A 13,250-nucleotide genomic window follows, 5' to 3' on the forward strand; every position below is an offset into this window, starting at 1 on the left:
GGGTAAGATAGATACTGCCTACAGGAAATGTCGACCAGATACTTGCATGTCACATCACCATTGCCGTAGTTCAATGTGGCGTGCAGTTCAGTTTCAATGGCATACTCCCCAAAGCATTTCGCTTCCTGTAGGGTTGTTGCTTGCTGAGAACTAGAGGTTTTAACCAATAGTGCCCTATTTCGTAGCTGGTTGACTAATTTTAATGTCCCTGCGATGCCTTTCAAAGCCTTTTGGGTGTAAAAACGGAGGACTTTCTCAAAGATTCCCTCTCGTCTCTTCACTATCAATAATAAAGTCTGTCCTGCAGCATACATTCTGATACTAAATCCCAAACTACTTTTAACAACTCCATAATCTGAAGGGCTCATCACATGAGGTCTCTTGTGTGGCTGGGAGTTTGTACCTCCAAGCAACCCATCCATTCTGCTGGGAGGAGGAAAAGACGATTTAGAGGGATACATTTCGATCGCACAAGCAAAATTTGAAGGTCCCATCAAATAAGACCTCTGGTGCGATTGGGTGTTGGTAGCCCCAAGCAACCCACCCATTCTGCTAAGAGGAAAAGAAGATTTAGAGGGTCCATTTCGGTCCCATAAGCAGCTAAGGGAATATAAGTCCACCTAGACAGAGCCCCGTGTGCCTAGTCAAGCCCTGTACAACTGAGTTGCAGCAGGTTCCCCAGAGGTTGCCGGTTAACAACTGTTCCACATCAACAACCGTGTACCTCATCAGCAGGCAGCACGCCTTCAGACTGAGACAGTGGTCGCTGAAGCATGCCCAGAGGTTACAGTGAGAGGAGACTTGCGGCGCCTAACAGTAGCCAGCTCAGTAGCCCCAAAGTCGCCAAAGCTGTACTCAGCAAATGAATGCTGAGCGCCTGAGGGCAGTCTTTCATATTAAGGAATAAAATTGTATAATGAACTCCTTAGAGATATGAATGAGATTTTTAAGATATATCAGTTCAAAAAGGTCGCTAGACATTTTTCGTAAGAAATGCATTCAACGCTATTGAAGATTGTTTGGAAGAAGCAGAGTAGTGGGTAATGATAAAAGGGGTTAACTGCAACAGTTATTATTGTGAGAAATTTTTTACGTACTGTGGTGGACTTAGAAGAGCAAATTACTTTTGTTCAAATTATGGTCTAACTTTCCTACCGTTTATGACAGCTAAACTTAATAATGGTCATTGATCGAAACTAGTAGCGAAATGTGCAACATAAATGACAGTCAAAAGTTTCACAATGAATTTTAACAATTGACTGCAACACTCTGTCACATCTTTTACAAGAGGACATGTATCAGGACGTAATATTTTGTTATCCTCTTGAGTACATCCCACTTATCATGTTTGGGGGAAGGGGGAGGGCGGGAGCATGGTGATTCAGTTTTTCTAATGGATTGAGCGGAAGACAGGAGACAACTATGATGCATAACTAAATATTGGTGAGTCGGTTTTCCAAGCAGACTGGAGTTAGTACAAGAACATTGTAGCATTTTCACGTCCCAGACATCGTCAGCAGGTGTTCTTAGTGTGTACAGAGATGAAGAGCGAAACAATGTTTTATAATATAAGTTATCAGAAGTAAATTGTATGTAAATCAAACATCTTCTGTGGTTTTCTTAAATCACTTCCGGCAATTGCAGGATGGGTCCTTCATCAAACTATTGGCCACATTATTGTCCTATCCTTACAGAGCATAGTTATGTATTCTGTATATATTTATTGCATCGTCATGACGTAGAGAATAAGACGGCATCAGCTGAAAACTGCTTTCGTTTGTCGTTATATTTTGGGGAACCTGAACTATCTTGTTACTGACATTGGTAACGTAAATTGCCTGCAAAATAGCATGCTCTTTGGCATTAAGTGTTTAAACCTGCCTACACTGATTATAGAGCTATTACAGTGGTTAAAATCTGAAATAAAGTGGACTGACAAGAATAATTAAAGAAGGGCAGTCTGTGATGTTAAAGAAGGAAATGAGTGTTGCATTTAAGAATTATCTACATTCTAATTCTAAATTCCCCGAGTCCATCTCTGAGAGACATAGCGTCAATGTGGAACTAGAACTTCATTTGCACAAGAAGAACAATGTGTCAAGAACAGGAATATTGTATAAAATCGGTAAGGATGCTCTGGAAGCAATTTCGAGGAAATATAAAAATCCTGTGGTTACAATATGTAAAGTAAAATTGGCTGAAATAAAAATGGCTGTATTAAGGGATGAACTGCTTGCGGTATTGCAACAGCTTTGTTTAGATGGCTATTATTTCATGGACTTGGATACAACATAACATTTTACTGAGACTTTTTGAGATGGAAATTTACAATTGCCTAACATCATGCCATGGCCTCTCTGAACAGGAGGACGTCCAAGGAAACAGCGTTGTGTTTGTGAACAATGGTAAAATATTCAAAATAGACAGTTTAAAGTGCATGAACACCAATTGTAGACTAATGCTTTATAAGAAACTCGTATGTTAATCAGAACCCCCGACACTGAAGAAAGATATCAATAACCAGCTTATTGATTTTATAAAGTAATCTGATACGCATCTATGTAAAGAACATGGTGTTACCAAACTGAAAGCTGCTGGATCATGTATTCGATTATGAGGAAGACTAATTACAGTAAATGCCAACAAATAGCATTTGCTATGTTCTCCTCTGTACTCTACGCCAAATGCTTCTGTGTGGTATAAACTATCAGGTAGCATATAGAACAGTTGCTGTGTTGTGTTCAACAATGTTCTGCAATTATATGCATAAAAGTTGACTGGTGTAGGAATAAACTCCCAGACAATAAAGACAGCCTGCTTATAGTTTTACCTGCAGACTATTTGTAATTCATTGACATAGTCACCAAGAAGGACAACAGAAGTATGATATATTATAAATATTACACTAAACTGGGAAAAACATTTTTCTCAGTCCTAAACATTGTTCTCCACAGTATCATCAAATACAGATTTTCTGAATTAGGATTGCTTGAAACAAGTAATATTATTCCACACACATTGAGAGAAAAGCAATGTATCGAACAGAGATAAACCGTTCCCTATTAAAGAAACTACTTTTTTAAGAGCAGTTAATGTGTTATGTGTATGCAAGAGGAAACCTGAATATTATGATACCGAAGTCAAACCTTCAGATCACAGTATTTAGCGAAAACAGTTGCCATGAAGGAAGGATATAAAGTGCTATTCGAAATAGAACAAGCCACTGCGGAAGTGTAAGCAATCCTTGTATACTATTTTAAACATATTGTATGGTAAAATCTGGATATGACTGCAGAATACAAAGTATCAGTATTTCGTGTAAATGTCAATGTTAAATGAATGTGCTCTATGGAGCACTATTACCGAACAGTGGATCCTAGGAGTTCACTGTTTTAGAGCATATACAGGTAATCCGTTTATAAATCTGTGCCCCATTTGGATATGTATCAACATGAGCGACTGGCAACAGAGAACCCATCTGCAGAGTTTAAAACTGGTGGAATAAGTATATGTAACAACTATTTGTTTTATAAAGTGGCCAACTTAGAGTTCTGTATGCACATTCAGCTATAATATGGGAAGAATTGCTATCATACACCTAAGCGGATGTGAAATGTCTTAACAATATCTAAATGCAGTCAACAAAACGCAAATTAAAAATTCCCTAATCCTCTCAGCTGAGGAACTACAAAAAGGAACAGAGCTAATTGTTAAGAGCATGCAAGAGATAATTTATAGATAAAAAATTAAATATGTATTAGAATTGGAGATCCTGCCCTCTGTTTGGTAAGAGAATCATATGCCGACAGGCTTGCCGTAGTGGTAACACCGGTTCATGTCAGATCACCGAAGTTAAGCACTGTCGGGCTTGGCTATCACTTGGACGGGTGACCATTCAGTCTGCCGACCGCTGTTGGCAAGTGTGGTTCACTCAGCCGTTGTAAGGCAAATTGAGAAGTTACTTGATTGAGAATTAGCGGCTCCAGTCACGAAAACTAACAACGGCCAGGAGATCTTCATATCTGCATCCAGTGACGCCTATAGGCTGAGGATGGCACGGTGGTCAGTCAGTGCCGTTAGGGTATTTCGAAACCTGTTCTGACGGTGTTAAGTTAAAAGAATTAGATAATTCAGATATAGATTTAAATTACGAATTTAAAATTAAGCTGGATGTTAGTAAAACTCTACCCAATAAACATGTTACAAACATAAAGAAGCAGCTTTCTTATGTGTTTAAATGTATGTGCTTAGATCACTAAACCATTTTTACAACAAGGCTTGTTTTCTCATTCGCCGCCTCGTTAGGTAACGAACAAACAATTGCAGAGGTGCAAGCAAGTTCCTTCTATATGGAAAAATCTCGATACAATTGGGGAATACAAGATAACATCGTTCCCTGTAAATACCAGTGGAAAATGGAAAGTGGTTGTACATTGGTGTACTCACAGAAAGTTACAGATTTTTGTGATCCTCTAATGTGGTGAACGTCCCCAAATCAGTTTATGTACCAATTTCTCATTTGGATCTGCTTAAAAGGGATTGTTGTATCAACACTTAGTAGTCTCAGCATTGTGAATCTAATAAGAGAAAAACCATCTGCAAAGTTTAAAACTGATGTAATAGGACCTTGTAGGATAGCCATGGACATTAGCACTATGCTTCTGGGATTTTTGGAGGCACGCCATTCTGGATAGAATCCGCCCAGTGGATTAAGGAAGAGGGCTAGTGGGCTGACCAGCCAGGATGTGGTTTTTAGGCGGTTTCTCACATCTATTTCAACGAGAGGCTGGTACCCACATCCCATCTGAGCTATGTAACTCGTAAATATTTGGGAAGTGTTCTCACACTTTCATATCGCATAACAGCTGACACAGACAGTTGGGGTAGACAAATGACATTCCATTGGAAAGGGCTGGTTGCAGGAAGAGCATCCTGACACCCTGTACAATTAACAATGCCAAATCCAGAACAACATCTGGATCCAATGATACTTTAGCAGTATTACTGTGCAGGAAGTAGAATATTCTTTAGCACTCTCAGCCACAAAAATTGCAAGAAAGAGTGCAACTAATTGTAAAAACCATACAAGTGACAGTTTATAGGAAGAAATTAGATATCTACTTTGTTTTATATCAAATTTTTGGCTGTCAAAAGAATGATATGATTCAGACGTAGATTTAAATTATAAGTCAAACTTTAAGCTATATGCAAGTGAAATGACACCATTTCAGAGACCTTACTGGTCTCATACAGACATGATATTATGTATATGGACTGAAGCAGTTGTTGAAAATTTGTACCAAGACTGGGTATTGAACCCAGGTCACCTGCTTACTAGGCAGGTCCGTTTATCAGTATGCCACCTTAGCACAGCAATCCACAGTTCGCACTACTGCACGGATTAGCTTGGAACGCCTCCCTCCTGGTTCCAAAATCTCACTGGCACCCCGTTTTACTTTGAATCCCCCATGTATAAAACAATATGCAAGTCTTAAGAAGCTGTACTTTAACATTTACCGTAGGTTTCGTGTATAACACAAACACAGTGTCTTGCACAATGTGGGTTCTAGTGGTGGGAGGCCACGCTCTGATTGCTGCATTCGCTGGGCCCTGATTGTTGGATTGTAGCAGGTGACGTATCAGCCTTATCTGAACGAAGACGAATCTGGAGCTACCTCGAAAAGAAGTGCGGGAAAATAGATGTTTCAGTTGGCACCTTAGGCAAGGTATTGAATGAAGCTGCTAAATCAGCTTTTCAGTATGCAGTTCGATCCAAGCTGCATATACTTACAGCGATAAAGCAAAGTCAATCCACATCATCAGCAAAAGATGGTAAATGCTTTATACTCGATGATAATATCAACACTACAGTGTCGGGATGATAGCCTGTATATAGCCCCAAATGGTAGATGGCAGACACTCACCAATTCCTTAGTGGGTACGTAGAACAAACTACAAGAGCAAGATGGTGAAGCATATTTCAGAGACCTAACTACTGTTGTAAAATATTTGTGGTGCAGAGATCAAACTAGGGGTCAGAGATTGAATTGCAATTAAAATACGTTTGGGTTTCAGAGAGCAAAGAACAAGATGTAGCAAGTGTATGTGTGTGTGTGTGTGTGTGTGTGTGTGTGTGTGTGTGGTGATGAAACTGGGTGGTTTCCGTGAATGTCGACAAAGTTTCCCACAGCCCTCATCCCATTATAATTCATACCCCACATGCACGGATCACAAAGATCAAAAGTCAATTTCGATTCAAAGTCGCTATTGTATTCCTACTGAGCATGATCCAAATTTTTTTAAATTAAAAAAGGAGTAATTTCTGTAAACAGTTTTTTTTACTTTTAAGTAGTCCCAAGACAAAAACACTTAATTAGGAAGTGTGAACCTTACCACTAGGGGCTCCGGAAGGAGATGGTAAATCTTGAGGATGGTGCTGTGCGGCTCGGTGTAGAAGACGGAGGGCGTCCAGAGCAGTGCGCCTCTGAGCACGTGGTGTGCACGTGGCCGGCGCTGCAGCCACGTGTAGAGCGCGCCCCCGCCCGAGCTGTAGCCCAGGTAGAAGGGCCGCGCGTCGCCCGTCACGCGCTGCGTCAGCGCCACCAGCGCCTCCACGTCGTACTCGCCCGTGTCGTCCAGGCTGCGCGGCAGAGGCAGGCAGAGGGCGACAACAGGTGGTCAATAGTCAGCACCGTACACGTTTGCTGCGCATGCTGCCGCATTGTCTCTAACTAGCATTTTGCCACTGCTTCAGCTGCGTATGCATGCACCATACGTATTGTATACACCGCCTCGTCTCCCTCTCACTCTCCATCTCCTCCTCCCTCCCTCGCTGCCCATCTTCTCCCACTGCTCTCTTACTCCCATCTCCCTCTCTTCATCTCCTCCTCTCCTCTCTCGCACTCTCCATGTCTCGCCGCTTTCTCCGTCATATTCTGCCCCTCTCTCTGTCCAGCTCCCTCCAGATGGATTAACCCCCACCCCCCACAGCTATGGATCTTACCGCCAAAGTACTCCTTTACCGACAGTAAGTGTCATGCGCCTCATATGCCGCAAGTTTACTTGAAATCGATCCAGTGGCTTAGCAGCACACGGGGGATGTACACACATAAATGGTATACGAAAATTCCAGTCTCAAATCTCTGTAGAAGAGAGCCACTGCTCAGGACGACGTCAAATTTGAAAAGCATACTAATGGCGCATGTAGAAGTGCCGTGGAACAAAAAGAATGTATTGAAAATTTCACCAGTAGATAGCGCTGTAAGTGCCTTACATTATATGATGTCTGCTGCAAATAACAGATGCATCGCAGTAAGTGGTTTGAATTGCATGTTACACCATCCACACCGTTCAATGACCATGGTTGCACAGGTTTGCCAGTTAACAGTTATTTTTCTGAAACTTCCTGGCATATTAAAACTGTGTGCTGGACCGAGACTCGAACTCGGGACCTTTGCCTTTTGCGGGCAAGTGCTCTACCATCTGAGCAACCCAAGCACGACTCACGCCCCATCCTCACAGCTTTACTTCTGCCAGTACCTCGTCTCCTACCTTCCAAACTTTACAGAAGCTCTCCTGCGAAAATTGCAGAACTAGCACTCCTGAAAGAAAGGATATTGCGGAGACATGGGTTAGCCACAGCCTGGGGGATGTTTCCAGGATGAGATTTTCACTCTGGAGCGGAGTGTGCGCTGATATGAAACTTCCTGACAGATTAAAACTGTGTGCTAAGCCATGACTCCGCAATATCCTTTCTTTCAGTGCTGGTTCTGCAAGTTTCGCAGGAGAGCTTCTGTAAAGGTTGGAAGGTAGGAGGTGAGGTCCTGGCAGAAGTAAAGCTGTGAGGATGGGGCGTGAGTCGTGCTTGGGTAGCTCAGATGGTAGATCACTTGCCCGCAAAAGGCAAAGGTCCCGAGTTCGAGTCTCGGTCGGGCATACAGTTTTAATCTGCCAGGAAGTTTCATTCTAACAGTTGAAATCGAGGAACAGCATGTTCCACAACAGATTGGAGTCTCTTAGGAGTCACGTTGGGAATGGGTTGCGGAATGTGTATTTTCAGTTCAGCTACTTTTATAATTAGAGCACTGAACACAACATCTTTCAGGTAACCCCACAGCCAGGAGTCACATGGATTAAGATCAGGTAATTGGGACGTCCACGCTGTAGGGGCGTGACGGCTGATAGTTCCAGCATTTTCGAATGCCTCTACAGCAGCAACTTCACTGGCTGTGCAACGTGCAGACGAGGGCCATCTTGCATAAAAATGTTCCTATTCACACGTCCACGCTGTTGAAGGGTTGGCGTGACGTTGGACCGCAAAAGACACTCCTGCCGCTTGTCGGTGACAATATGTGTAACAGGACCCATAGGACCCATCTATTCGATAAAACACGGCCCTACGGTAAATGATGCCCTCAACCGCCACCAGTTAGCCACATTTGCAGTATGAAGTGGTACAGGTTTACGTGAGGCGGATTTTCCGCTGCCGATTTTCTGCCGTTCTGCATACTGACCTGTCCTTGGAAACGGTAATAGCCTTCGTGTGTCCACAAAATGTGCTGCGGCCATTCATTGTCCACTTCCATGCAAATCAGAAATTGGAGAGCAAACGTTTGTTTGGAAATTTTGGAAATTTGTGGTAAGGTCTTATAGGACCAAACTGTTGAGGTCATCGGTCCCTAAGCTTACACACTACTTAATCTAAGTTAAACTAAATTACGCTAAGGACGACACACACACCCATACCCGAGGGAGGACTCGAATCCCCGACAAGGGGAACCACGCGGACCGTGACAAGACACCTGAGACCACACAGCTACCCCACGTGGCACGTACGTTTGTCTTGCTGGCCGGTCAGCAGGAAGCAACTCCTGAACGCGTCTGATTTTGTACGGTACATTTACAGGATCGTCTTTCACCTTATTTTTATTACTAGCAGCTTTCACTTTCTTTCTTTCTTTCTTTCTTTCACTGGTGCCACGTCCCGCACTGACGCAGAGTCGGCATTGTTAAAACGGATTTGGCAAGGTTAGTATGAAGGGGTGGCCGGGTGCCCTTCCTGCCGCCACCCCGTACCCCCTAGGGCAGAATTAATGTACCCCTGCTGCCTGCGTCTAGTGTAATTCATGGAAAAGTGCGAACGTGTTCAGATGTCGGCGAGTCGTGTAACTGAGGCGGAATGTGGGGACCAGCCCGGTATTCACCTAGCGGGATGTGGGAAACCACCTAAAAACCACATCCAGACTGGCTGGCACACCTCCCCCAGGCGGATTCGATCTGGGACCGGCGCGCCTATCTGAGTCCAGGAAGCAGCATGTTATCGCTCTCGGCTATTCTGGCAGGTTACTAGCAGCTTTCACTAAACTACTCAAAATGGGAAAAGCATCACCATCTTCTTCCTCCTCCTCATCTGAAATACTATGTTTCTGCAACCCTTCCTATGGTGTTGTCAGAACTATTTACATTACCCCATTCTTCTTCCTCTCCTCATTCTTCGTCTTCACCTTCTGAAATTACCCCACTCACTTTATTCAAAAATTCCTCAAAACATGCATCCTCTCCCTCCAATAATTCTATAATATTAATTCCACAGTCTATAAGTAGCCTCTCATCTGTTCTGAACTGCTGGTTCACCTCCACTTCCTGATCTGCGTATTTACTTTCTGTACCTGGTTCCCCCTTAAAATGGTTCCTGTGATCTCCATCTGAACTTTCCCTCTCACAAAAAGCTACTGAATTTATTCGATAATCAAATTGTTTTTCAGTGCCACTCTCCTCTGCCCTATCGTTTTCACTAACATTATTTTCAAAACGTTATGTAGGTACCGTTCTTACCAAGGGCGTCGCTAGCGGGTTTACTTTATACGGGTTCAGTCTGCAAACGCTAGCGTCATCACAGATAGCTAACAGTTTTCCTGCCGTGTTACGTCGTTGCCTCTGACGTTCTATCACCTGTCGGGCCGCGCCTACCCGTTACGTCATCTACCTGCAGCTGACTGCACTCGAAATACCAGGCTTGGTCAATGAACTTGCCGCCACCAATACCTCCTCTTCTACCTCTTCCTCTATAACTGTTCGCTCGTGGCACGCCCATCATGTTTATATCGATGTCTGCTCTGTTTTCATCAGGTCTAGTGGGAGGCCTATATTCTTTCCTAGCTCTCTCTTCCTCTTTCAAAAGGTTCTCATCTCTTTCCAAATAATGAACAAACCGGCCAATGTCACCCCTGGGTGCCGAAATGATCTCATTTCGCCAATATAACGGCTACTTATTCTCTACTCCCACAATGATCTGCTCTGTTTCTACTATTGTATTTAAATATGACAAGGTAGTCACCCACTTTTGCACAAATCTTTTAATATTATCTCTCTTGGGGTCGTACTTTTCCCCTAACCAAAATTTATTCAGAACTTCCATTTGCTTCCTCTTTCCCCAATATTCTCCAAAAAATACCTGTTTGAACTCTACTAATTTATAATATTTATCTGAAGCCAAGTTTCTCCAGATTCTTGCCTCCCCCATTAAATTTGAACTAATGAAACTTATCTTTTCCTTGTTATTCCACACTTTAGGTAACACGTCTTCAAAATCACTCCAAAATTCTTTAAGGTGAACATTCTTATTGGGATCAATTTTCAAGAATTGGTGATACATAACATAGGCAATTTCTGATGATTCTACAGCACCATTAGATACTACACAAAAGTTATTGTTATTACCACTCTGTTCAACTTCTGTTAGTCTACTTTCATGGTTACACATCTGCTCATTTACCTCTGTACTAAACTGACTAATGTTAGTTTCAATATTAGTGATTTTACTAGACACTTGCACTCCAAATCTCGCACACACGTCTTTCCCTTCTTTAATTTGAGTTTCCAATACCACATGACTAAACTAACAGTGTCTTCCTACTTTGTGAACCTGTCCATTAACTTTTCTTAATTCAAAATTTATTTTCTCTTTCATTTGTTCGCTATCCTCAGCAACTTGCTCAATTCGCGAATTTAATTCACTTTTCACCGTTACAATAGCAGTATTACATTCTTGCCTGACCTGATTAATGTCACTTTTAACATTGTTAGTGAACACAGTCTTTCATTCTTCAAGTAACCCTCAAATTCAAAATTTTATTTTATATTTTGGATTCCATCTCAGCTGCCAAATTATTGGAGCTTTGGTTAACCTCCAACATTAACCCATCAACTTCAGTGTGTAACTCACTTATTTCCAAACCTAATTTACTCATTTTAGTATCAATGGTAGTACCCATTTTATTTATTCAATATCAGAAATTAATGACGTTTTAATTTCACTACCATTTCCTTCATATTAACATTCATCTGATTCATATTCTTTAGAATATTTACTAACATATCTGAAACACTTTTTGTTCACAAGCCACTGGGTTCCTGTTTCGTTTTAGGAATAGATACAGGCATATATTTAACATCAGCTTCCACCGTACTTAGTCCATTATCTACCCCATAGTTAGACGACAATGAGAAGGGTAAGCCACTGTCCTCTGTTCTTGTTGTGGTGTTCAGTCCTGAGACTGGTTTGATGCAGCTTTGCATGCTACTCTATCATGTGCAAGCTTCTTCATCTCCCAGTACCTACTGCAACCTACATCCTTCTGACTCTGCTTAGTGTATTGATCTCTTGGTCTCCCTCTACGATTTTTACCCTCCACGCTGTCCTCTAACACTAAATTGGTGATCCCTTGATGCCTCAGAACATGTCCTACCAACAGGTCCCTTCTTCTAGTCAAGTTGTGCCACAAACTCCTCTTCTCTTCAATTATATTCAATACCTCCTCATTAGTTATGTGATCTACCCATCTAATTTTCAGCAAGCTCTGTCTATGTTTGACCAGAATACAGGCCACCGCTTTCGCCACGGCTACCAACTGCTCCGACTGCCGATCTGTTGCAGTAGAAACGCCGTCTCTCGTAGCTCAGCGGTCGCAGACGTAGTCTGCCACTTCGTTCCACTGGCTGCCGATTCTTGACGAAAGTTCATTTGCACACGTGTCTATTGTCCTACTATTGTTCCTTTTTACACATGCGTGTGACTACTTCCTGAGTTCACTTAACACTGCTGCTTTTATGAAGTTCCTACACATCCGAACTTTATTATTGTTTCTCCCCGCCGATAAAGCTATTGTGGCGGGGCGGGTTTGAAATGCGTTGTTCTTGGTACTGTTCAAATTTAAAGTCCTCCTACCCCAGTACGGCGTCCGCTCACTGTCCCTTTACTCTGCAGGTGTAGACACTTACTTACAAGACGACGAAAAAGCAGCGTTGAAGAAAGACGTCGCCTAATATCTGTCCGGCAAAGTCCGCGTAAGCTCTAGTAGCAGTTCCTGTTTTGTGATTTAACATAATTTGGGTGGCAATGTGGTGCATTTCGACTTAAATAAGTGTCCTAATATTTTTAGACTAGTAATGTTTATTGCTGAATAACACAAATTTACGCGCTACCAAGTCCTTATTTAGTGAAACACTATTCTTTCATTATCAATTCTCAGTCAAACCACAAACTTCACACGCAAAGCAGCCAGAATGCTCCACAAGTCCGATCTGATTGGAGACGCGATCTCACAGTCTCTGATCCGCTATTCTAAGTGAGTTTTAAATTCAGTCTTTTTCAGTGGTCTTTATAACAAAAGATGCTCGCCAAACACTCTATAATTAATACAAAATACGTCACGCGGAATTTTTACCTGGGCCAAAATTTCACACGCGGATCTCTTTCCAACAAAACAATCTAAAACTTCCAAAACTTCACAAAATTGTCCATAAACGCAACTGCTATTTCGGCCACACTATATGGACACGAGAAGCCAATTATTTCTTCGTTTTACACGTAATAAAGACGGAAGCGTTCGACATGACCTGCACGTCCGATAGCTGACTAGCCACTCCTGTTCAGTCTGCTTCTCTCCCAGTATAACTACCTAGCAGTGCGTGGGAACTGCTTAACACTGATTGATTGACCAGAATGACCAGCCAATCAGAACTAACCTTGGAGATTATTCTCGCGCCAAAACTGTCCTATGCCAATCACTATTCACAGATGCATTTACGTCATTTCAATATGCAAATTTTAATATAATGTTTAACAAAACAAAACGAAAAGAAAACTAATCTTGAAATAAATTTAGAAACTTAGTACTCTGAAAACGGCTATGGCACATTAACACGCGACGTTACAAGTCAAGTAAAATTTGGCGCACAGTGATATTTAC

At 42.1% G+C, this 13,250-nt stretch overlaps 1 protein-coding gene across 3 annotated transcripts in view; it reads right to left on the minus strand.

Annotated features, from left to right (window-relative positions):
- Positions 1-13,250, minus strand: part of LOC126195238 (lipase 3-like) — a 197,175-nt gene that overhangs the window by 110,437 nt on the left and 73,488 nt on the right. For all 3 annotated transcript variants that reach the window (XM_049933766.1, XM_049933765.1, XM_049933764.1), the window contains one exon: positions 6,394-6,640. In XM_049933766.1, the coding sequence (XP_049789723.1) occupies positions 6,394-6,640 (247 nt within the window). The remainder of the gene's footprint in view (positions 1-6,393; positions 6,641-13,250) is intronic.

This window comes from Schistocerca nitens, chromosome 7 (assembly GCF_023898315.1).
Source record: "Schistocerca nitens isolate TAMUIC-IGC-003100 chromosome 7, iqSchNite1.1, whole genome shotgun sequence".
NCBI classification, from domain to species: Eukaryota; Metazoa; Arthropoda; class Insecta; order Orthoptera; family Acrididae; genus Schistocerca; species Schistocerca nitens.